The following is a 25,885-nucleotide window of genomic DNA, read 5'->3' as shown; positions in this document are numbered from 1 at the left end:
TCCAGCAAATATTTTTAAACTTTGACTTCCTAATAAATTATCAAAAGATATTTGTTTATTGAGTATATAAAAAATAAGTAATGTTCATGTTCAGGTTATTTAAAACTTGTAAGTATTTTGAAATCTTAAAATATTTTGTTAAATTTAGTTTTAAATGTTAATTTTGAAAATCTTTTGTGATTAAAATATACATTTGCATATATTTAGACGTCATATAGGATATATAGCTTGTTGAACTAATTTTAATTATGTATTTTTTTCTGTAAAATGGAAACCGAAAAATACCCAAAAAATACATTAAAAATCTCAAAACGTATTTTTTTCCTTAGTGGCACCATTGTCAAATGTTATAAAAAATGTGGACTTTTACAGCGCTCTCGATTCAAAGAGTTGCGTATCATGTCATCCTTGACATCTAAAGAAATGAACGCGTTGCATATTTTGGCAATTTTCGCTTAGCAAGTAATTATTTACTTCGAAAACGCTCAGATTAATTGAAATCTAATGACACTGGTTCTATCTTTATTTCGCAGCTGCTATTTCGGCTTTTCTTGTGGAAGAGAGCCGTGAGAACGGCGAAAATGGCTGGTATATACCACAAGTCGATAACTCATTAATGAAGAGGGGGAAAGTAAAATCGCGGAGAGTGAGAAACAGGAAGCCTTAGACCGACTTAGTGCCCGTTAAGTATTATCTGTATACACAAAAAAATCCAACTACTCCAAAAAAATTACTGTCGCCGCTCAAACCATTTTGAACTCGAACTTCAATGCCAACAACCTCACTAAGTAAGTGTGTTTAAAGCGCAGTATTTCGTGTAAGTATATATCTGATATTATTCTCTAAATATCAACAGAGTTTTAATTCACGGCTGACTTCAGAGTTACAAAGCCGATATGAATAAGAATATTCGCGATTATTTTTTGAGCCATGGTGACAACAACATAATCGTCTTCGGTTGGGCACACGCTCGTTCTATCGGTTATATATCCAGTGTTGTGACTGTGCTCAAAGTGGGCAAAAAGGTCACCGACATGCTTGATTGTTTGGGACAGAATCGCGGTCTCTTCCTGAGTGATACTTCTCAAGAGTGGTGATGCTACATACGTTGAATCTATCCAAACTGAGGGTGGTCAATTGTGTTTTCTGAGGCCAATTGGTAAAGGTGCGATGTCTCATACAGTGTGTGGAATTGGGTGCTGTTACTAACGCTATTATGGTGGCTGGAGATTTATGTGCATCCGTACTCAGCACTGCTTCCTATGGGTTCGCATTTGATTAAGGATATGATGTTTGATATAGCTGTATATATATTATATATATTGTTAATGAATAAATATATGTTCGATATAAAAAAAATTAATTTTGAGTTACGTTTCTTTGAGATAAGTGAACATTACTTTCTGCTATCTTCTAGAATTTTCTGAACAAGCTCTTTACTTAAACATGTTAATAAAATGGCTTAAGACTATCCCCCGCTGTTATGTTTTGTTAAATGACATTTCTGTAATAAGTAGTATGTTTTTAAATCATCACATTATCGTCTTTAAATTTTTGAAAGCCAAATCATGAGTTAGTTCTCTGGCTAGTTACGGTGGCTACTCATATTATTTGTGAAGTATTGTAGTTTATAACTATAGGACTTGATAGCAGGGTATCGAATAGAAATTGAAACGGATTAAATCTTTTCTATATTTCAAAATTATAGCAAACTCCTAGAGTCCATAGACTGCAAAGAAACGTCTACAGCGCGTGCTTCCTGTGGACGGCCAAACAAGTAGCGAAAGCTCGCCAAAAATACTAGGCCATTAAAGAAAAAAAATTAGCTGGGTAGTGTACTGCGGATGGAGAAAATTGTATCTATGCACATCTATTGATGACGTTAAAGCGAATTCGCGAGAAAGAAAATTATTTAACTTTCTGCCGTGCAAAAGGTAACGTTTCCTTTTTCCATTACTGTCTACTGTATCTTTTGCACATACAATATATTGTAGTTATTACGAGTTAGTTTGCAAGGTGCATGCTTAAGGGGACAGAAAGTGCTTAGAATTAGAGTTGCTCTCTAAATTTTTTTTAACTTTTTGGATATTTAACCAGAAAAACAATAATAAAGTTGAAATAAATGAAAGTTAAAAAGAGTTGCAAAAATATTTAACTCGTTTCTGAAACCACGTAGCCACGTATGCAAATTTATAACATTAGTTAAATCTTTCTCATTGTGAAGTGGTTAAGCTATCACTCGTCAATTTTAAATATTACAGTGAATAGTATTAAGCACAATTGTCAAAAGAGATTGATAAGTAACCATCTTAGCAGAATCCAAAAAAACTACTTGTCGACTTATGATATCTGGCTGAGCTCCCACATATTCCATCGTTATCAGGTAATCCAAAAAGTAAGTGACATCTTCCCGGGAAGGCACCACAAGAATTGAATATATACAAATAATTTCGAATTTACACCTGTCGACAATTAATTCGTGGAATGTTACATAGCATTCTGAGTGAGGTTAAGTGTTTTGAAAAAATAGTTTAATGACACGCTATTTTTTTTTAATGAAATAATGCTTTGCTATTGATACAAAAAAGTGACTTCGTGAGTATTACCCGTTTTTTGAGCGAGACGAAGCAACTATCCGTAAGTGGTTTAATAAATTCTAAACGGGCCACCGTCCAGGAGTCCAAAAGAGGCTGTTACGCCAAGAAAAAAAAAATACGTGTGGTACTCGGGGACAGCCGCGGTAAAACTATTGCATAACGATTTCTTTTTTATCAACTTATGTAATTTTAATTATTTATTATATTATGCAGTATTTTTTTTTCTTTGATATTAATTCAAGTTACACTTTTTGAGCGTGGTGACCGATAATAATTTGTTTTTTCTATTCAATAAATGGGAAGTTAATATTGTTTAAAATATTTTTATTATCTTACAATATATGAAGGTTATTCAGGTTTATGGTAACTGAAATTAGAAACATAAGTTTGAGGCTTGATATCCTCTAAATATCTGGAAAATACCTCGTCAATGGTGGTCCCATATTTTGTTGTGGATCTTGTGGTCTTGTGGATCATTATTCATTTTTAAATTATTTTTTTCCGAAAGAAAAGTTGTCCATCGCTCTGATTTTATCAGCGAATACTGTTCCAAAAGGAGGCGTAGCTATTTATCAAAATAATAATATATTACTAATATTATGACACTGAATATTGAATACTTTATTTTTTTTTTTTAATTTTATTTATGATATTATTACTGTTGAATCATTCATCTCTTCAACTGATTCTTTCCGCTTGAAATATGCTAAAATACGCCTAAAAGTATATAAACATTTTACGCATACTTTGTGATCGTGTTAGGTTTATTTCCGTTACGGAATTTTTTGATTCGGTAACCGCGCATTCGAAATTTGATAGTGAGATTATATATTCTAAATCTGTCAAAGGAACGTATCGGACATGTATTTTATACATATTTGCCCCGCGAGCTCATAATCGAGAGTATACACGAAAACGAGTGCAAAATTTTTTCGCTGTTACCTCAGTATACCCGCTATTATTTGGATCTGGTCCCAGTGAGATTTTCCTAACCTTAAGACAATACCCACTGGAAAAAAATTAAAAGAAAGGTATCGAAATATTGGAAGATCGCTAAAATGGGTCCTCGATAACCCAAGAATAATACAATCGTAACAATTTTACGTGATATGAACTTTTCAGCCGACTTGAGTTCACGAATTTTGTACGTGGTGACTGTTTGAGCTTCTTCCTCTAACGGTTTTATATGAAATCTAAATCCCGCGGTCAGTACGATGCAGCCAGACACGCAGTTCCAAAATAATTAAATAAATGTTCCATCTTCACAAGCTAACTAGCAAACTTTCTGCGGTCATGAATGTTAGCGAAATGTAAAACTAGTAATACAAAAAATAATATGCATATAGGTATAATATATACGTTTTCACTCAATCAATAGCGAATTTGAAAAGCCCTCAGTAAAAAAATTGTACTTATGAAAGTCGTTTTACGGCATACTAGGTAGATAAAACAAAAATAAATAACCAATACTCAATAAGAGAGTACGTTTGACAACAGAATTACACAGCAACAGGTTTTTTCCGTTTCTGTGCCGTCATAGCTGAGATCGTAAATTTGAGCTTCAGTATAATAACAAATTTGGATCGGCGATTGTTTAGTGACCTATAATTCTTTAAGGATGATAGAAATGTATACTGATAAATTATAGGCTTCGAATGTTTTACTTTATTTATGCTTATATAACAGAAGGAAGGAATTTCAGATTCATAAAATATTAAAAGGAAATTTCTGTCTAGACTCAGCGAACTTAAAAGGCATTTTTCCATAAATTAATCGCCTTGAGCAATATTGGACACTTATTGCAAAATATATACACACAGAATACGAGTATATATCTTTCTACTTTTCTGTACTACACCTTTTTGTTCAGTACATAAGTCAGTACATTTCACGAGTGCATCAGATAAAGGAAAACATATAAAATTTATTGACTCATTCTATTGATTCAGTCATAAGAAATGCTCAAATTATTGGTTACGTAGAAAAATATAAGACCATATCCGATATAAGTAATATATGGTAAGCATTTCTATTAACACATACATACATATATACAATTATCAGATAATAGTTTATTTTTCAAGACTCTGCAAGTGGTACTTTGAAGTGCTTTTGTTATATCAGTTAACATAATCAAAAAAGGGGTTCTTATTTAGTTTCTTTGGTAGATATTTTAATTAATGAAGCGGATGTCAAAACTATTAAAACGAATATGGAATATGAAATGTTTTAAATTTGAAAGTTTATCAAGAATATATCGATATGGATTTTATTAAGAATCTAATATTTAGACATTTAAGTAATCCGCACTTAAGCTAATAGAAATAATGACCACTGCGTCCTGAAGAAATTGAGGAGATATTGCGATACTGCAATCCTTCTCTGCGCGCTCACGACTGGAAGGTGATCAGGCTAAAGAGGACGGAGGAACCATATAGGCAAGCGGTGATTCTTCTAAAAAAAAGGTCGCTCAGTCCTCTTATCGTGGGTCTGCAGATCCTTCCAAGACGCCAAGCAGATGAGCCTCAACCTCCATAATTGACGGGGGCGAAGCGACGCGATGTCCAAACGGCGAGTTGTTCGAAGAGGATGGCGGAGACATTGTTAGTGGTGCGGAAGAGCGGCTGTCGATCATCAACACAGATGGAACAAGAGCTTGTTTGTTGGTCAGAAATGAACTTAATGTTTTTCTTTTACCACATTTCAGCAACGAGGATGTCGTCACCGCCAGGCTAAAGGACGACGCCGGAGAATTCTGGTTGATTTCGGCCTACATGCCTCACGAGGAGTAGGTAGAACCGCCCCTTGAATTGTGACGGAAAGCTTTAGCAGAAGCCAGGCAAAGGAAAGCGAACCTCGGCTCGGAGACTTGACCTCACCTCAACCAAAAAAAAACTTGCGCCTTGATTTCGGATGGAAAAGTTCTGACCGACCACTTTTTCTCTGATCATAGGTTCATCAGCTTCTGTTTCCAGTTAGCAAACCATACAGGAATTTTAGGGACACGGATATAAAGCTTCGATCAACTCTTCGAGTCGAGCCAAGTCGCGACTCAGTGCTCACAGCCAATGCAATTGATGAGTATGCCGATGTCTTCAGCGCAGCGTGCAAAACTTAAAAGCTCTTGTCCTCTGAAAACTCGGAAAGGCAGATCTTCAAGTAAAAAGCTGTTTAATAAAGCCGGCGGTGCTTGAGCGCTGTACAAGACGAACTTGCTATATACAAGTCAAAAACAAAGAAAGCCGAAAGAGTTTCATGGAGATCTATCTGCGAATGCGTAGATTCCCGGCGCGCAGAGGCAGGTAAGGGTGTTGTTCGCCAAGAAGGCCGGTAAGAGCTCTCATGTGAATTTCAAGGATTTTAGGCCTATTAGCAACTCCTCGCTTCTATTGAAGACATTGGAAAGGCTGATGGACCTGTACATCAGGGGACCTGTACTAAGGGACATGCTACTGAGGGCTCAGCATGCATACAATAAAGGCAGGTCGGTAGACGTTGCTCTGCACGCCGTTTTGTCATGGCTCGAGTAGCTCTCTTGCACAAGGAATACGCTGTGGGGGCACTTCTCGACAATGAGGTAGCATTCAACAATGCGCGGACGGAAAAAATCGTTTGTGCTCTGGATAAGTTTGATGTTGAAATGAACCTCAATCATCTCGTATATTGTCTTCTCTTCTCAGTCGGCGTGCATTACGAAAGGTCAATAGTGGCACCCCGCGGGGCGGGGTCTATCTCCTATACTATGGATCTTAGGTAAATTACCTGTTGAAATAACTCGAGGGACGAGGCTGTCGGGTGAAAGTCTATGCAGCTGATGTTACCCACATAGTTAAAGGAAAATTCCTGAATACCATCTATGAGTTAACATAAGTATACCTCTATGTGGAAGCTATCTGAGCGAAAAGGATTGGCTTAGCTGTCAATCCAAATAAAACTGAACTGGCTTTATTTACAAGGAAGTATAAAATCCCGGAAACAACTTTTCAAAAAGTTGAAGTTTCTTGACCTCCTCTTTGATAGAAATCTATCATTGAAGCCCAATGTTGAGGAGAGTATAAGAAGTCACTGACTGTCCTATATTGCTGTAAATGAGCTACTGGGAATCGGTGGGGTCTCTCAATCAACTCTTGCTTCAGATTGCCAGACCACTGTAGTTTTTTTCAAGCAAAAATGGCAGCCATCAGTGTAGCAGCAGATGTACTTCTCTGAATTGCGGCTTCTTTTATGAAAATATGCAGCCACTTTGATAACAGATCTGCTATACAGACCTTGAGCTGAGCTGACAGTGAATTTAAAACCGCTTTTTTTTTGCTACGTTACGCAATCGGCAGCTCAACAAGCATTTATCCTCGCCGGATAGTATACGAAAAAAACTGGGTGCCTTTTTAACCACCAATCTCAATGGCAATGTATTTGACAGATGGTTAGCTTTCTTGCTTCTTCTCTTCTAGGAGCCTAACACTCGCCAATGGTAAATCCACTGCGAACATATTCATGAAATGGTATAAAAATTCGAAAGCCTAAGATTCTTGGTATTACCCTCGACAACTTATACTATTTCGCTTCACATATGACCGCTTTATTATTGCCAACGTACGTACGCCTCCTAGGATCATCAAGAGATCCTTCCTTGATTACATCGACGACATAGCCCTATTTAACGAACAAACTACGGACGCAACTGACTTCAGATACGCACTAATCTAAACTGAATGACATTTGTCTAATTTTTGTAAAACTGACCAACTTCTATATTCTACTATTAAACTTCCACAAGTACTTAATTTTAGCATGATTTTAGGCGTCCTAGTACTACAATCCCATTTGTTTTAAAATTTTTAAAGAGTTAATATTTGTGTTGCACACTCTACTGTTCAATCATATCTCAAATTTAACATTTTTATACTCTTGCAACATGTTGCTACAGAGTCTTGTTGTTTTGCTAACCTAACGGTTATTTGTGTCACCTAAAACTAATCGCTATAGGGTTATATATATTTAAATAATCAGGATGACGAACTGAGTGGAAATCCCGGTCCGTCTATCTGTACATACTGTAAATTAGTAAAAGTTGAGATATCGTGCTGAAACTTGGTACACACGTTTCTGAGCATCGTAAGAAGGTTGGTACTGCAGAATACAATTAATCAACGCCCACAAAACGCAAATAATGAAAAAATTGTAATAACTAAGCTCCACAATTAGATGCAAGCATTAGGGAGAGGCATCTGTGGTTTCAAAAATGTTGAATTAATGTATATATCTCTTAAGCCATATCAGCTTTAACACCCGAATTTGCACAGGATAAATCCCTTTGGCAACTATTACTACAGTGTAAAAATAGGTGTAATCGGATGATAACCCCGCTTACTCCCCATTTTGTGGTTAAGTTTAAACTACCAAAAGTGCCGTAAATCAATAAATAAACCCGCCAGAGATAATACATTTCACACCCAGGATGGAACAGAAGGGCTTTACAGAAGAAAGTGACAAAAATGACGGAGCAACATTGTGCCAAAAATGGATCAAATCGGGTGAGAGCTTGCCCTAGACCCCATAGAACTAATATCATCTCCCATCTACCTAATAGTGGTAAGTAGTCTAATATCGAAAAAATGTGAAATTGGACCTCGACTTACCCAAATTGACTATGGTATGTCTACTATAAATAGAGATTTTCGTTATTCTAACAAACCTCGTGCCGAATTGTCAGTCAGTGTATGAGATATATGTTTATTAAATTGCTTGAAAATAGGTTGTAGAGTTTACCTGAGTAATGCCAAAAGTTTGTGCAATCAGCCCATATCTTTTCTAGCCCGCAATATACGCCATATAGTAATTTCCGAGTTCCCACCTCTCTTTAAACCGTTTTGTTTGGTCCAAATATGTGATATTTTAGTGAAATTAAGTGAATACGCTTTCTTAAAAATGTGGTTTAACGCTTACTATGAAAGAATTGGTTTAGACTTTGGTTAAAGCGTCATATACCTAAATTAATAAATTCCAATCCTTTGGTTGAAGGTTTGCTCATCACCACAATATATTAAATTTTAATTTTCGCTAAAGGGAAGTTAATTATTGTTATAAAACTAATTTAGTCTATATATATAAAATGAGTTAATAAGACACAAATTTTAATGTAACATGTGTTGAATTCTTTTGCAACATTATTAAAACCAAGTTTTGCCTACACCTGAAGGTATTTCCTTGACAATAATCCCAAGCAATATATCCCTCGTCGTCGAACTTTATTCCTAAATTCGAAAAATAGTTTTGCAACAAGCAGTCCTCTTGTACCTAATCATTATTGCACCTCGCATAGTTTGCATTCGTCGCTTAATTGCGAAAAATAGTTCAAAAGAGTACACTCGAACACATGACTGATGAACGGACTAACTGATAGATTAATCAAAGATTAGAATTTAACTATATATTACAGGAACATGTAAATTTTGATATAAATAATAATAAAGATCGATCGCTTTGAAATGTTCCTAATACCTTACTTATTTCGACTGACTGTGGTAAATTTAGCTCAGCTGTGTGTTTAAAGAGGAGTAAAGGAATAATTTAAACTTAACAACTTACACAATACCACAAAATTGTCTCTGAGTATTACTGCCAACTTGAAAAAATTAAATGCTCAAGACATAAATAAAATTAACTAATATCCTAATATTATCTTATTAATTACAAAATCAGTCGTTATCATCAATTTTATGCAATTATTTTAAGCATAGCCAAAACCATAAAGTGAAGAGCTGTGTACAGGCACATAATAATCACCATTCACCATATAAGCATTTGTCACGGCACCCATTTTCACACCACTGTAAGAGCTGCCACAGTTGTCCTTCACTGCTTCTTGATAATCACCACAATGCATGCTGGGGAAGTCGTCACGAGCTACAGCCTCAGCGTAGTAAACATAAGAGCAAGCATGACTGCAGCCACGAGTTACATCCAAGAGACAACTATGTTGAGTCTTACCACCGTTCGGGTGGAACGCGCCCTTACCAATTGGCTTCAGGAAACCCAATTGACCGCCGTTGGTCTGAATGGACTTGACATAATGAACATCGTTGGCATTTAAACGTTTGTCGGGCATGTTGTAACTGAAGAGTGGTAGGGAGGGGTACAAACCGACTATGGCGTGAAACAAGCCCTTTTTAGTGTTCTTACCCGCATAACCGGCCACATGAGCACCCAAACTGTGACCGATCACTACGGTTTCACCCAAATGCATACCAAAGTTCTCGACCAAGAAGTTAATCATGCTGGCCACCTTTTTGCCTACCTTAGGTACAGCAACAACAGAGGAGGCATAGTCAACGGAACGTGCTCGTGTCCAATCCACAATGATCACATTGTATTTTCCTCGTCCCAACCAGGCAGCACGAATATCCTTATTCATACCGGCGATATAGCTCTGACTCCAACCATGAATAACGCATCTATATTAGAATTTAGAGGTTATACCCATGTAAACAATTTTTTTCAATCAGTTTATATCATACCTCGTTGGATTGCTAGCATCGAAGTCGGAATTGGTGTAAAAAAATAAAAAAAAAGGTTAGGAAGTTGAAACTCTGGTATTGTTTGTTCGATTCGCTGCTTGCTAATCAAAGTTTCTGATCATCATCATTTGAATGATTAGGTTTGGTTTTAGAAATCGAATTTCATATTTTTATACAACTATTGTTTTTGGAATCGGAAGAAGAAAATTTGAAAGCACATTTCAAGAAGTTGTATTTAATCTCTTCCGCTAACTATTTAGTATATCGACAGTAAGCTGATGTAAATTAATTTAACCTAAGTTAAAGAACGGGCATTTTGTTACGAACTTGCCACATTGCCATGAATGTATACATTTTCCTCATTTTGTATAAAGTACATCTCATACTCATCTTTACTGTTAAATTTGCCTATTCTGGAACTATTCTCTTGAGAGCTAACTCACTTAATTTAGCTTCGAACAAAACTGGATTTTGACTTGTATTGAGTTTATTTGAGTTAAAAAGCAACAATTTTGTAAGTCCGCGTTTTTATTATAACTTGGCCTTGAAAAATCGGACCACTTATGTTTTATTTCTTTTATGTTAACTATAAATCAATTTAGACCCCTGTGCTGATATCGGTTATCTCCCTATACATGCTATAAGCACTACAACAAATCACGATAAAGTTAACAAATAATAAACTTAGTAAATGTGTATGTAAACAAACATAAATAAGAAGCAGTAAAAATAAATTTAATTGCTAGTAAAATCAGCTCATAACAATAATCGTATATTACCAAATAGTGATGGGTACACTGTAAAAAAATGTAATGTCATTAGAAAGATGTTAAAGACATGAATTCAGTTAGATATAGGGTAATATATATATACATGATCAGGATCAAGAGACGAGTTGAATTACGGGTGATTGTGTATTCATCCGTTTGTCTCCTTATCTGCACGTGCAAGCGATAGCTTGAGTAAAACTTGAGATATCTTAATGAAATTTACTACATATGTTCCTAGGCATCATATCTCACAAACCATTATAACTATTTCAACCTATTTCGCTCCCGGAAAATCTTCGTAACACCCACTCCCCATATAACGGTTATATTGAAAACTTCTAAACCTGCGATAACACAATAAGTAAATACCCCAGAAGCACTAGATTTCACAAATAAGATGATAGGGAAAGGCTGTATAGGGTCGCTGTAAGAGTTGGACAATCGGCGGGGCGGCGCCCCAATTTTATGTGAAATCCTATATCTCTGAAAATACTGAACTTCTTTCAACATAATTCTTTACAGAACATTATATTGACATCATAATACAATACAGTGTGGGAGTGCGCAAATATGGAAAACAACAACGCCTACATTCCATAAAACAAACTTTTACACTCTACTTATTTCCTTCATTGTACAGTATACATTTCGAACATCAGGGAAGTTATCGGAAGACAAATGTATACAAATAGGTCACGTGAGATATGACATCAAATGTCACGAAATCGGCCCCATGATACCGAATATGTGGACCTGAGTATCTATGGCTGAATAAGTAAAATCGGGTGATTGGTTTCCAAAGCCCCCATGTACTTAGTAGTAGTATGTAGGCCAATATAAGTAATTAAATTAAATCATTTTATGATAAATAATATGAGTTAATAAGATACCAAATTTGATTGTAATATATTCGATTTCTTCAAAATGAATATTGAATTCTTACGCAAGATTTTGTAATATAATTGCGAATATCGAGAGTATAAAATGTTCGGTTACACCCGAACTTAAGCCTTCCTTACTTATTTAATACAAAGTTTTGTTAACACCCGAAATAATTTCCCCGCCTACTAACCGCGCAAATTGCGAAAGTAACTTAGCGCTTGTTGTTGTGGCATGTACATTTGGATATAAATACTACTGAAGATCATAACTTCAAACGATTTTTAATAGTACATAACTGGGTTTCTCAGAATTCATTTCGAGTGAAAGTTAAGTTCAGCAATGAACTTAGTGAAGAGTTGAAGAATAATCTGGCTTTAACCAGTTTTTAATACTATAATCGGGGTTGCGAATGTATTAATTCAAAAATTTTGGATTAAGAACTAAATTTTCATTTTTTAAACCTGAGGTTAGCATTCAGCATTTGATTTTCAATTCTCAATCCCGATGAAAATTTTATTTTTTATCCTAACATCGGAATGTAGAATTCCAAAATATTTGGGATTTAAAAATTAAAAATTTTGATTTGTAGTCTGTATGTGTAAATTTGCCGCCCTGTGCTCTAGAGTATTGAAGTTGAATTATAAAATAGTAGAAAAAGAAATACGCAAACGAGAAAAATTGTTAATTCTAAAACAATTTATTTTTTAAATTATTAATTAAATACGTGGGATTTAAAATTTTTTATTTTTCAGCTCCGTATTTGGGATAACAAAAAATATTTAATAAAAATGTTTAATACACTGCTTGCAACGCTAACCACAATTATGTTTCGGAGAATTACTAGCCTAGCGCCTAAAGCCGTTTGAATCGCATGCAAGACACTTTATAAATAAAAAATTACTTATACTTTCATATCAATATACTTGTATTTTCTAGTAAATTCGTTATTTTCATCACTTTATGTGCAATTATTTTAAGCCGAACCGAAACCATAAGGTGAAGAACTACGTACGGGCACATAATAATCACCATTCACCATATAAGCATTTGTCACGGCACCCATTTTCACACCACTGTAAGAGCCGCCACATTCATCCCTCACTGCTCCCTCATAGTCACCACAACGCATACTGGGGAAGTCATCACGCGCCACAGCTTCGGCGTAGTAGGCGGTGGAGCGAGCATGACTGCAGGCACCAGTTACATCCAAAACACAACCAGGTTGAGTCTTACCACCGTTCGGGTAGAAAGCGCCCTTACCAATTGGTTTAAGGAAACCCAATTGACCGCCATTGGTCTGAATGGACTCGACATAATGAGCATCGTTGGCATTCAAACGTTTGTCGGGCTTGTTGTAACTAAAGAGTGGTAGGGCAGGGTCCAAACCGACTATGGCGTGAAGCAAGCCCTTTTTAGTGTTCTTACCCGCATAACCGGCCACATGAGCACCCAAACTGTGACCGATAACTTCGGTTTCATCCAAACTCATACCAAAGTTCTCGACCAAATAGTTAATCATGCTGGCCACCTTTTTGCCTACCTTAGGTACAGCAACAACAGAGGAGGCATAGTCAACGGAACGTGCTCGTGTCCAATCCACAATGATCACATTGTATTTTCCTCGTCCCAACCAGGCAGCACGAATATCTTTATTCATACCGGCAGTGTAGCTCTGAGTCCAACCATGTATAACGAATCTGTAGAATTTAGATGTTTACTTATATACTTACTTAACAGCTTTTTAAAAGACTTTTCAACCAGTTTATATCATACCTCGTTGGATTGCTAGCATCGAAGTCGGAATTGGTAATGGATTTGGCAGTTTCAGTAATTTTTTGTCCTTTAAACGGGTTTCTATTTGTGTACAGGTAGAAAGTCACTGGTACTGGTAAAATGCGACCCTCTATTTCTTCTTTCTCCTCTAAATCAGCCAACATTTGTTCACCCTCTTCGGTTGAGACCCAAACTAATGAGCCATCAGCTTGAGGAATATACCAACCATTCTCACTGTTCTCACTTCTTCCCTCAGGGCTGGCTACGGCTACAACTAAGGACATGCTAATAAATTGTCATGCACTGATTATAACCAGCGGTAAATTACCTGTGGTCAGCGAACAGATTGCTAAAATTATTACGACTTTCATTGTTAAGTCAATAGAAAATACTGATAATTCTTGAATGAACTCAACTCAATTTATATAACAAGTGGGGCATCTGTTGCTTTGAAATGCATCGATCAATACAAACCCATATTGGCAAGATAGAAGTTTATTGATGAAAAAATCAAATGCGATAGCTCTGACATTATCTTGATAAAAACATTTAAAATTTAATTGATAAAAAGCCGCCGTTTTAGTAAAATATCGATTAAGTACGCCAATGCGGCTTATTATTAGGAAGATAAGATACTAGAAATATACACTGCAAGTAGTGTATGGAATTTTATGGCAAAATGCATATTTAATCGTAATTTTAATTTTTCATCGTTTCAGGTGGGTATGTCATTTTTAGCGGATGAATTACCCATGTATATATTTATATATGTATATATATGGTATAGTTTTATAAGGATTATTGTACGCGGAACTCTTCGTTAGACATTCAAGCAATAAATAATAGATATGTAGTAACTTTTAAATTAACTAAGCTCTTCACTAACACGAATTTCGCTCTTATTGCACGTAAAACCTCCAGTGTTTATGAAACTTTGTGGAGAAATTATTGGAATATTAGAATAAATACCACTTTATGACCTTTTTTCTTCACTGGTATTACAACACATTGACAACGTCATGACTGTATCGAACGCTCAAAATTTCATTGTTATTGTAAACAACACCGTTCGTGGTTTTACCAAAATCATTATTTAAAAATATTTGTTAAGCTGAGATCTGCGTCCATTACTCGAGATTATTTTAGAGAAAAACTATCATAGAGAACGCTTAATCATTCTCAGTGATATTCCAGCGACACATCAGATAATCCCTTACGTTTAAAGCAAATCAATGGTACTGGAGCATTGACAACATGAAAATGGCATTACGGGAGGTACTGGCAGTAAATATCCGGACTTCGGCATGACTAATCTAAGTAAGAAGCGGGCATGCCCATTGCTGATATATAATATATATCATTTACAGGATAGTTTTTAATCGATAGAGACCAATCTATTTTTAATATGTCACATTAAGTCTACATAATTTAAATTAGTAACTACTTAGTAATGTGAGAAATCTACTATAAGTTAATATTTACTTAATTTTCTTATACTTAAAAACTCTTTTTTCTTATACTCCAAGCAATTATCCAAATAAGAAATAAAAAGCACCGTGAGCTGAAATAGTTTTTTATATACTATCAGCTACGTCAACGTTCTTTGCTTTCATTCATTATCTCAATTACTTTTGGGCCTATTCGCTATACACACTACAATAAATTAAACAAATCATAAACTTAGTAAATACGTATGTAAACAAACATAAATAATAAACGGTATAAATAAAGTTAATTGTTAGTAAAATCAGCTTATTACAATATGTTGCAAAAACGTGCTAAGTACACTGTAAAAGAATTCTTGTCGTTAAAAAAGGAAGGAGATAATGATTATATTTCTTAAATCTATCGAGATATAAATACATTTGGGGAAATAATATGTATCTTTGCAGATTGGATTAGTAAGCTATTCCTTATATTTAGGCTATAATTTTTAGTTTTTGAAGAATATGGGTAATCAAGTTATAATTCGCCAAGAAGCAATTTTCCACTTAACCCTTCAAAATTAAATCAACTTCCCACAAAATATAAATAAATTCCTTAATTTTATTTTAAATTTAGAAGAAGAAATAAAGTTCTATAAGTGCAAAGGAGTAAGTATAGGTGTAAATGTTTGGAAAAGGGGTTTTGATAGCTTCCTCCAATAGGCATAATGTTCACTTCTCACCATGTTACCATGTAAATATGGAAGTGCTTTATTTGCACGTATCCGAGCCTTAAGTTCTCACAAATATCGATTATCAATCTGTTTCAAAGAAATCAATATTGAGTGAGTGTATGGCTATATGGGAAGACATTGACTCACATCATTCAAATGACTTTACGTTAGGTGAAATACGGTATACAAATCGCGGAATGGAAATCATTTTATTAATCATATGTTGCCAATAGAAAGGTATTAGCCCACTTGCTCTAGTTTCGAAAGTAATCCTTATATGCCTAGTAGTTTGTGGTCCTGGTATTCTTCCTATTTCACCCAAATGTATTACGAACTTTCTAAAAGTAAAATATATACATACAAGATAATAAAATCTTTAATTTATTTTATTATTATAATATATAATTAATTAGTAAAGGCCCATCCGGTGACAATACCAGTTTAAATTTTTTCTATCTTCAAAAAGTAATGCTGTCATTCGAAAAAAAATCATTCTACTCAAAGGAATAATGACAATTTTTGCATAATGATAACAAATAACTGATATGGACTTTCCGCAACACGTCAAAGTAATCGAAATATTTTATTATCAAGATCTAATGAAATTATTAAACCATGCCAAATATAAAATTGCTAACATTAACAACTAAATTATATTTTGCGACTTAAGTTATTATCTGGTTCGTTGGTGGCAAAGCGTGCAATCTTCGCCAAATTATGGCCACACACTACAAATCAGTCACATGTGTGTCCGTAATTAAAATCACGAACATTTATCGTTACTATGTGTCAGTGACGCTAAATGATTAAAAAGTGATTAATTTAATTTTAATGCAAAGTATCTTTCAGTAGATAACGCTGAATATATAAAGCTTGTCACATTTATTGGGGTCAATTGTTTCTTGACACATCTAACATGGATACCATGATACGAAACTCTTTCTGAAACTTTGCTTTCTGAGAGAGCTCATGAACTTTCGGTGCTACCAAAGTAAACCACGAGTTCATGAGCTACTGAACAGATGACAAGCAAAATAACGAACTACCACTAAGAATCCCGCTTAAATCAATTTCGAAGTCAGTGGGTTATTTGTGAGATCAGAATTTTTAGTGACTTTCACAAGTGTTTCTAACTTTTATTTAAAGAGATTAAATATAGTTTTGATTTTAAGAAAGAGCAGGTATTTTGTCGCAGAGTATTGTTTCGCTTAGCAGTACCAATTGTCAACAGATATACTTGTACATATTTTGGTTAGAATTTCCAGCAAATATTTTTAAACTTTGACTTCCTAATAAATTATCAAAAGATATTTGTTTATTGAGTATATAAAAAATAAGTAATGTTCATGTTCAGGTTATTTAAAACTTGTAAGTGTTTTGAAATCTTAAAATATTTTGTTAAATTTAGTTTTAAATGTTAATTTTGAAAATCTTTTGTGATTAAAATATACATTTGCATATATTTAGACGTCATATAGGATATATAGCTTGTTGAACTAATTTTAATTATGTATTTTTTTCTGTAAAATGGAAACCGAAAAATACCCAAAAAATACATTAAAAATCTCAAAACGTATTTTTTTCCTTAGTGGCACCATTGTCAAATGTTATAAAAAATGTGGACTTTTACAGCGCTCTCGATTCAAAGAGTTGCGTATCATGTCATCCTTGACATCTAAAGAAATGAACGCGTTGCATATTTTGGCAATTTTCGCTTAGCAAGTAATTATTTACTTCGAAAACGCTCAGATTAATTGAAATCTAATGACACTGGTTCTATCTTTATTTCGCAGCTGCTATTTCGGCTTTTCTTGTGGAAGAGAGCCGTGAGAACGGCGAAAATGGCTGGTATATACCACAAGTCGATAACTCATTAATGAAGAGGGGGAAAGTAAAATCGCGGAGAGTGAGAAACAGGAAGCCTTAGACCGACTTAGTGCCCGTTAAGTATTATCTGTATACACAAAAAAATCCAACTACTCCAAAAAAATTACTGTCGCCGCTCAAACCATTTTGAACTCGAACTTCAATGCCAACAACCTCACTAAGTAAGTGTGTTTAAAGCGCAGTATTTCGTGTAAGTATATATCTGATATTATTCTCTAAATATCAACAGAGTTTTAATTCACGGCTGACTTCAGAGTTACAAAGCCGATATGAATAAGAATATTCGCGATTATTTTTTGAGCCATGGTGACAACAACATAATCGTCTTCGGTTGGGCACACGCTCGTTCTATCGGTTATATATCCAGTGTTGTGACTGTGCTCAAAGTGGGCAAAAAGGTCACCGACATGCTTGATTGTTTGGGACAGAATCGCGGTCTCTTCCTGAGTGATACTTCTCAAGAGTGGTGATGCTACATACGTTGAATCTATCCAAACTGAGGGTGGTCAATTGTGTTTTCTGAGGCCAATTGGTAAAAGTGCGATGTCTCATACAGTGTGTGGAATTGGGTGCTGTTACTAACGCTATTATGGTGGCTGGAGATTTATGTGCATCCGTACTCAGCACTGCTTCCTATGGGTTCGCATTTGATTAAGGATATGATGTTTGATATAGCTGTATATATATTATATATATTGTTAATGAATAAATATATGTTCGATATAAAAAAAAATTAATTTTGAGTTACGTTTCTTTGAGATAAGTGAACATTACTTTCTGCTATCTTCTAGAATTTTCTGAACAAGCTCTTTACTTAAACATGTTAATAAAATGGCTTAAGACTATCCCCCGCTGTTATGTTTTGTTAAATGGCATTTCTGGCATAAGTAGTATGTTTTCAAATCATCACTTTATCGTCTTTAAATTTTAGAAAGCCACACAACGAGTTAGTTTGCTGGCCACGAGTAGGGTGTTTTTTCATACCTTTACGATGATTCATACTATTTGTAAAGTAGTTTATAACTGGATGACTTTATAGCAGGGTATCGAATAGAAATTGAAACAGAATAAACAAATTTTCTATATTTTCAAATGTAGAAGAGGGTTCCACGAGATAATTGCTTAGCCTAAAAACATAACGAAGCCGCTCGGAGCCAAATCCGGACAGTATAGTGGATTTAGCAGCAGCATGACCATAATTGAGCATAATTGACTCCGCTCATGAAATTACACAGAAATTTCTTCGGATTATATTTTAATTCCGCTAAAACCACTGTTGTGAAGTGGTCGGAATTCAGCTTTCTAAATACCCATATTTCAAGACGGTCTTTTGAGATATATACTTGCTCAGCAATCTTGCGCAGCTTCAATCTGCGCTCTGTCAATAACCGACCGATTTTGCTCCTTTTCCATGTTCCCAAATCCGTGAACACAACTCTCAACTGTATATACACTACTTATTGTCAAAATTTCAGCCGAATCATACAGTTGAGAGTTGTGTCCACTTCCCACTTCCCAAATATCGCCATTTAGAATGACAACATATTATTTTATTGTTTAATACCTGTGTTATCAGCATTGATGAGGGTATTAAAATGAAACGCTTACCAAAATTATGGAAAACGGTCTATACTTTTTAATAGTTGCCATGAAACGAACATAAAAATCTTCGTATTACCGATTGACTTAGCCGGCACCCAATTTTCAGAACAACGACTAGTGAACTCTTATGCATATAGTTACACATTCAGCCACCACATCATCAGTATCAGCAACGGTGAATCCAATTTCATCACAAATGATAACAAACACCATTAATTCAATATTCAAGACAACGGATACCGGACATTAATCCGACACCAAACTGATAACATACATACATACTTATGTATAACATAATTCGACACCAAACTGATAATACAACGAACATACATACATACTTATGCATAACATAATTTGACACCAAGCTGATAACCTACATACTTACGTATAACATAATTCGACACTCAATGAGTAGTTAATAGACATGATCGGTATCATCAAAGAAATCCGACTCCAACATAATTAGACACTAAACAATTATATTCTTTTGATGTTTTGCCAACAAGTAAACTTGCGCAATTCCAAAGAGATCAAATTATAAGTGACAGAAGAAAGTATAAAAGACACGGCTTGACATTATACAAAGGACAGTTGATTTCTAATGTTCAAAGTGACGAGTCAAGTGATAATTGAATACTCGTTATAACGAGACAAGTGATAACCAACTCAAGGTGCCTAGCACAAAGGCACAACTTCCCCTAAGTATCCAACCACGTCATAAAAAACTTATTCTTCCCTTGCAGCTCAATAAACCACGATTTATAAAAGAAAACCAAATATTTTATTTTTCACATAATATTAAAAATAAAATAGACTTGCAACGCAAAGTTCTTCTTTCCATTCTTCTTTCATAACACTTCGCAAAACTCTTTACTTGTTATTGTATGCTGACGAATTCTTTTTTCCAACAGATCCCATAGATGCTCAATAGGGTTGAGGTCAGGTGATTGAGGGGGCATTTTTAGTTGTCTAGGAGTATTGTACAAGAGCCAAAGTCTAACTATTTCCGCAGTATGCTTCGGGTCAATATCTTGTTGGAACCAAAACGTCGAAGATAATCCAAGATTCTCTGCACTTTGTTTCAAATTGTTTTTTAAAATGTTTAAATAACCCCATTTATCCATTGTGGATTCAATAAATTCAAGCTGACCCACACCACCAGCCGCCATGCAACCCCACACCATAATTCCGCCACCTCCGTGTTTAGCTGTACCAACAAGATTTTGCTTTTAAAGGGCAGTTCCTGACTTGCGCCACACAATTTGTCGACCTTTTATGCCAAAAATGCAAAATTCTCATTCATCCAAAAATATTACTTGTCTCCAGAATTCCGGCGACTTATTTATATAATTATGAGCAAATTCAATGTGCTTTCGCCTGTTAAAAGTGAAATATATGGTTTCTTTCGAGCGACTCTACCATGATATCCAGCTTTTCGTAAAATTTTTCTAGCACCTAGTTTCGGCACAAATTGTTTCTTTAATGGTTATATTTACGTTTTCTATAATATTTGTGGACGTAATTCGAGGGTTAACTTTCACCATATTTATTATTTTCCGTTCTTCCCGGGCTGATAATATTTCGGCCGGCCAGATCGCGATTTTGACGTTAAAGTTCCGGTTTTTTTTTTCAATTGTTTACGACGCGCTGGACAGAAGAATACGTTCTTCCAATAGTTTGCGCAATTTTTCTAAAACTTTCGCCATCTTGCCACAACTTAATGATAATTTTTCTTTCCGACAGACTAATTTCTTTTCCTTTGGTTTCAATTTTTTTAAATATTATTAAAACGCGTCACGAGCTCTTTAAACGACTAATTGTATTAAAACACAATAGAATCTACGCAAAAACGACGAACAAATTCATGAGAAGTAACGGTATTTCCAATTCAAGCTAACTGAACGCAGACTTAATGGTGTCTATGTTTACTTCTCCTTACACTTAAATCTTGTTATCACAAAAATTAAAGTAGGAATATACATTTTTGTTTTTGCATTCTGAACTTAAAATATAAAGAAGAAATACATGTAGAAAATTTGAACTGAATTACCTAAGTATATAAGTATATACATTGTGTTTTTACATCACTTAAAAAATAGTGTCGGGTGAACGCAGACTTTATTGGCTATGTGTATATCGATAGGTTGAGCTGCTCTCTACGAAAGCTTACGTAAGCTCAACGTGTTTTCAAATGACAAGACCCCTACTACCAACTTGCGTCCTAGAGTTGACGGCCTTTTTTCATTTCTTTATACATAACTTCTATACTTTTTCATTATATAATAACAATTTCTTGCTTTTTCGCGATTTGTTTGAATAACTCCCACCGAAAAACAGCAAATGGGGTAGAAGAAAGAAATAAGTATACATTTTAAGCTACTGCCCGAAAAAAAATTTTTATTGAAGCAATGTTCAAAAAAAGAAATAATTATCGGGGCATTCGTGCTATTAAATGCATTGCAAGCATCCGGACAGTATGTAGGAAAACAATCACTTGAAATAAATGAAATTATTTGTAAATTGTTTGTGTAACGGGATTTAAATTATAGGCGGATTTTGTTTAAAAAATTTTAGTTTGTATATGGGCGCATAAAAAAGATTCCAGTGACTATAAAAGCATTAGAGAAAGTGCATCACATCTTAGCATACTTTTAGGCGTCATATATGAGGAAAAAGAATACGCGCAGGACGGAATACGTGCCATAAAAAAAAGATGTGTATCTGTCTCAAATCACTCAGCAGTTTTGCTTGTCAAGCATGTTATGTTATCATCTTTATTATATACGGCTTGGCATTTTAGATGATACGCACCAATGTAGAAAAGAGCTGCGTACGTAAGATGGAATGAAAGATCATAAAACCCGACGCATATCGAACGAAAAGCGATGAAAAGTTAAGTAAGGTGCTTTAAGAATAGAAAACTTAAATGCTTTAAGAAAAATTAGATAGACCGTAAAATATCTGTTAGTATCTATATATTTAATCTTTAAAACACTGTGTTTCTTAAGAAGTAAAGTAAATTTATAAACGTGGTCATTGAGACAGTAGCCTGGCATTGAATTCTCAAAATCTCCAAAGCAATCTGCTGTCTCCTAACATTTCGTGTTTCCACACCGTGAAGTTGTATTTGTAAGCAAACTCTTAGAGTCCTAACCAAATTATATTTTATTGCACTCCTGTCGGTGGCTAAACAGGAAGCGAAAGCTTACCAAAAATACCAGGCCATTAAAATAAAATGAGCTTGGTTATTGTATTCCCGATGGAGAAAACTGTATATATGCACATTTAGTGGTGACGTGAAAGCGAATTCGGGAGAAAGAAAATTATTTAACTGTCTGCCGTGCTAAAGATAAGGTGTGGGTATGTAAAGTATAACTGATCTTCAGTTTCCTTTTTCTATTGCTTTCTACTGTATCTTTTGCACATATATTGTAGTTACTACGAATTAGTTTGCAAGGTGCATGCTTAAGGGGACAGAAAGTGCTTAAAATTAAAGTGGCTGTTAAAATATTTTTTAACTTTTTAGATATTTAAGCAGAAAATCAGTATTTTTACAGCAGATCCCCAGATATGGGTTTTCACCTAAAAGTGGGAGGTGCCACGCCCACTGACTAATTTTGAACGAGGTTCCTATAAAATCATCTCATACCATCCTAGAGATCCGATTTCACACATTTTCACACTGTATGTGGAGGTGCTAAAAGCATTTGCTTCTAGTGAATTTTGTCATTATAGCTTTAGCGGCTTAGGAGATATGCCCAATTAGCTTACTAGGGCGGGACACGCCCACTTAAAAAAAAATTTAACTGCAGATGCCCTTCCCCAATGTGATCCTGTATACCAAATCGCAGTATTGTATCTTATTGTGGAGCTTAGTTATGGTAATTTATTCGTTTTTTGATAAATGACCTTTTGTGGGCAGACTTTTCTTACCAAGAAATATTTGTACCAAGTTTCATAAAGATATCTCAATTTTTACTCAAGTTACACCTTGCACAGACGGACGGACAGACAGTCACCCGGATTTCGTCACGTTTTTTCACGTCTTTTTTCCTGATAATTTATATATACATAACCCTAAATCTAACACGATTAGTTTTAGGTGATACAAACAACCGTTAGGTGAAAAAAACTATCATACTCTGTAGCAACAAGTTGCGAGATAGATATATGATTCATACATATATATATACGAAACATATATACATGCTTGCATTTGTGTATCCAAACACACACATTTAACAAACACAAAATAATAACAATGAAAAAGAAATTTCAAGTACTTTGGACAAGTAAACATTTTCCGGCAATATCCCTTATTATTAATAAAGTATAAGCAGGATTGCGCAAAATGAGGAAGCTAAGGCAAATAGGAAAGAATAAACAAAAATCAAACGATAAACACAAAAAAAAAACATACATATCTTTACGTTTACTTACCAATTACATAAATACTATATATATTAATTTTTATATAGTTTTACATATACGAAACTAACCAAGATGCGAATCATTTTTGTTACATACATACACGAACGATACGTACATAAAAGTGCATACCTGCGCACTATCAATTTTCTTTTACACGCGGCATAAAATTTGCTTATGCCTGTATACCTTACGCACATAGGGTACAATAATTATACCCCGAACAGGGTATATTAATTTTGCCACGAAGTTTGTAACACCCAAAAGGAAACGTCGGAGACCATATAAAGTATATATATAAATGATCACCGTGACGAGCTGAGTTGATTTAGCCATGTCCGTCTGTCTGTCCGTCCGTCTGTATATACGCGAACTAGTCCCTCAGTTTTTGAGATATCGATCTGAAATTTTGCACCTGTCCTTTTCTCACAAAGAAGCTGCTCATTTGTCGGAACCGCCGATATCGGATCACTATAGCATATAGCTGCCATGTAAACTGAACAATCGGAATCAAGTGTTTGTATGGAAAACTTTTTCATTTGACGAGGTATGTTCACGAAATTCGAGATGGGTTATTGCTAGAAGAAGTAATGCAATCTCCGAAGAAATTGTTCAGATCGGATCACTATAGCATATATCTGCCATACAAACTGAACGATCGGAATCAAGTGCTTGCATGGAAAACTTTTTCATTTGACGAGGTATGTTCACAATATTTGGCATGAGTTTTTGCTAGAAGAAGTAATGCAATCTCCGAAGAAATTGTTCAGATCGGATCACTATAGCATATATCCACCATACAAACTGAACGATCGGAATCAAGTGCTTGCATGGAAAACTTTTTAATTTGACGAGGTATGTTCACAATATTTGGCATGAGTTCGGATTTGGCAGATCGGATCACTATAGCATATATCTACCATACAAACTGAACGATCGAAATCAAGTAATTGCAAGGAAAACTTTTTCATTCGACGAGGTATGTTCACAATATTTGGCATGAGTTTTTGCTAGAAGAAGTAATGCAATCTCCGAAGAAATTGTTCAGATCGGATCACTATAGCATATATCTGCCATACAAACTGAACGATCGGAATCAAGTACTGGCATGGAAAACTTTTTCATTCGACGAGGTATGTTCACAATATTTGGCATAAGTTTTTCCTAGAAGAAGTAATGCAATCTCCAAAGAAATTTTTCACATCGGATTACTATAGCATATAGCTGCCATATAAACGGAACGATCGGAATCAAGTGCTTGCATGGAAAACTTTTTCATTTGACGAGGTATGTTCACAATATTTGGCATGAGTTTTTGCTAGAAGAAGTAATGCAATCTCCGAAGAAATTGTTCAGATCGGATCACTATAGCATATATCTACCATACAAACTGAACGATCGGAATCAAGTACTTGCATGGAAAACTTTTTCATTCGACGAGGTATGTTCACAATATTTGGCATAAGTTTTTGCTAGAAGAAGTAATGCAATCTCCAAAGAAATTTTTTACATCGGATTACTATAGCATATAGCTGCCATATAAACGGAACGATCGGAATCAAGTTCTTGCATGGAAAACTTTTTCATTTGACGAGGTATGTTCACAATATTTGGCATGAGTTTTTGCTAGAAGAAGTAATGCAATCTCCGAAGAAATTGTTCAGATCGGATCACTATAGCATATATCTACCATACAAACTGAACGATCGGAATCAAGTGCTTGCATGGAAAACTTTTTCATTTGACGAGGTATGTTCACAATATTTGGCATGAGTTTTTGCTAGAAGAAGTAATGCAATCTCCGAAGAAATTGTTCAGATCGGATCACTATAGCATATATCTGCCATACAAACTGAACGATCGGAATCAAGTGCTTGCATGGAAAACTTTTTCATTTGACGAGGTATGTTCACAATATTTGGCATGAGTTTTTGCTAGAAGAAGTAATGCAATCTCCGAAGAAATTGTTCACATCGGATTACTATAGCATATATCTGCCATACAAACTGAACGATCGGAATCAAGTACTTGCATGGAAAACTTTTTCATTCGACGAGGTATGTTCACAATATTTGGCATAAGTTTTTGCTAGAAGAAGTAATGCAATCTCCAAAGAAATTATTTACATCGGATTACTATAGCATATAGCTGCCATATAAACGGAACGATCGGAATCAAGTTCTTGCATGGAAAAATTGTTCATTAGATAAAATATCTTCACGAAATCCGGCATTGATTTCTCTCAATGGCATATAGCTGCCATACAAACTG

General features: G+C 35.0%; 3 protein-coding genes and 2 pseudogenes across 6 annotated transcripts in view; 2 read left to right on the top strand and 3 right to left on the bottom strand.

Moving 5' to 3' along the window:
- Positions 1 to 25,885, bottom strand: part of RYa-R (RYamide receptor) — a 404,709-nt gene that overhangs the window by 255,000 nt on the left and 123,824 nt on the right. The gene's annotated exons all lie outside the window — the stretch shown is intronic.
- On the top strand, positions 509 to 1,342 carry LOC138856431 (pancreatic triacylglycerol lipase-like; annotated as a pseudogene).
- On the bottom strand, positions 8,957 to 10,071 carry LOC138858994 (phospholipase A1 1-like). Its single transcript, XM_070113110.1, has one exon. It carries the CDS (start codon positions 10,009 to 10,011, stop codon positions 9,328 to 9,330), a length of 684 nt encoding a protein of 227 aa, XP_069969211.1. The 5' UTR covers positions 10,012 to 10,071; the 3' UTR covers positions 8,957 to 9,327.
- Positions 12,668 to 13,998, bottom strand: LOC118680016 (phospholipase A1-like). Of its 2 annotated transcripts, none has more exons than XM_070113203.1 (3): positions 13,868 to 13,998; positions 13,540 to 13,813; positions 12,668 to 13,463 (listed from the first exon to the last, which is right to left on the bottom strand). In XM_070113203.1, the coding sequence occupies exons 1-3, from the start codon at positions 13,908 to 13,910 to the stop codon at positions 12,740 to 12,742; spliced, it is 1,041 nt and encodes a 346-aa protein (XP_069969304.1). In that variant the 5' UTR covers positions 13,911 to 13,998; the 3' UTR covers positions 12,668 to 12,739. The 2 variants fall into 2 exon arrangements, with proteins under 2 accessions (XP_069969304.1, XP_069969305.1); XM_070113204.1 differs by having other exon boundaries at positions 13,540 to 13,807; positions 13,868 to 13,994.
- Positions 17,466 to 18,311, top strand: LOC138856403 (pancreatic triacylglycerol lipase-like; annotated as a pseudogene).

Source organism: Bactrocera oleae, chromosome 2, assembly GCF_042242935.1.
Source record: "Bactrocera oleae isolate idBacOlea1 chromosome 2, idBacOlea1, whole genome shotgun sequence".
Classification (NCBI taxonomy): Eukaryota; Metazoa; Arthropoda; class Insecta; order Diptera; family Tephritidae; genus Bactrocera; species Bactrocera oleae.
Note: the sequence above shows the minus strand (reverse complement) of the source record. Positions and strands in the feature narration are given on the sequence as shown.

Coding starts and splice junctions, on each gene's coding strand:
- LOC118680016 (XM_070113203.1), bottom strand. CDS start 13,910: ATGAAAGTCGTAATAATTTTAGCAATCTGTTCGCTGACCACAG. Junction 13,814..13,867: donor AATCTGTTCGCTGACCACAG/GTAATTTACCGC, acceptor GCATGTCCTTAG/TTGTAGCCGTAGCCAGCCCT. Junction 13,464..13,539: donor GATGCTAGCAATCCAACGAG/GTATGATATAAA, acceptor TAAATTCTACAG/ATTCGTTATACATGGTTGGA.
- LOC138858994 (XM_070113110.1), bottom strand. CDS start 10,011: ATGAATAAGGATATTCGTGCTGCCTGGTTGGGACGAGGAAAATACAAT.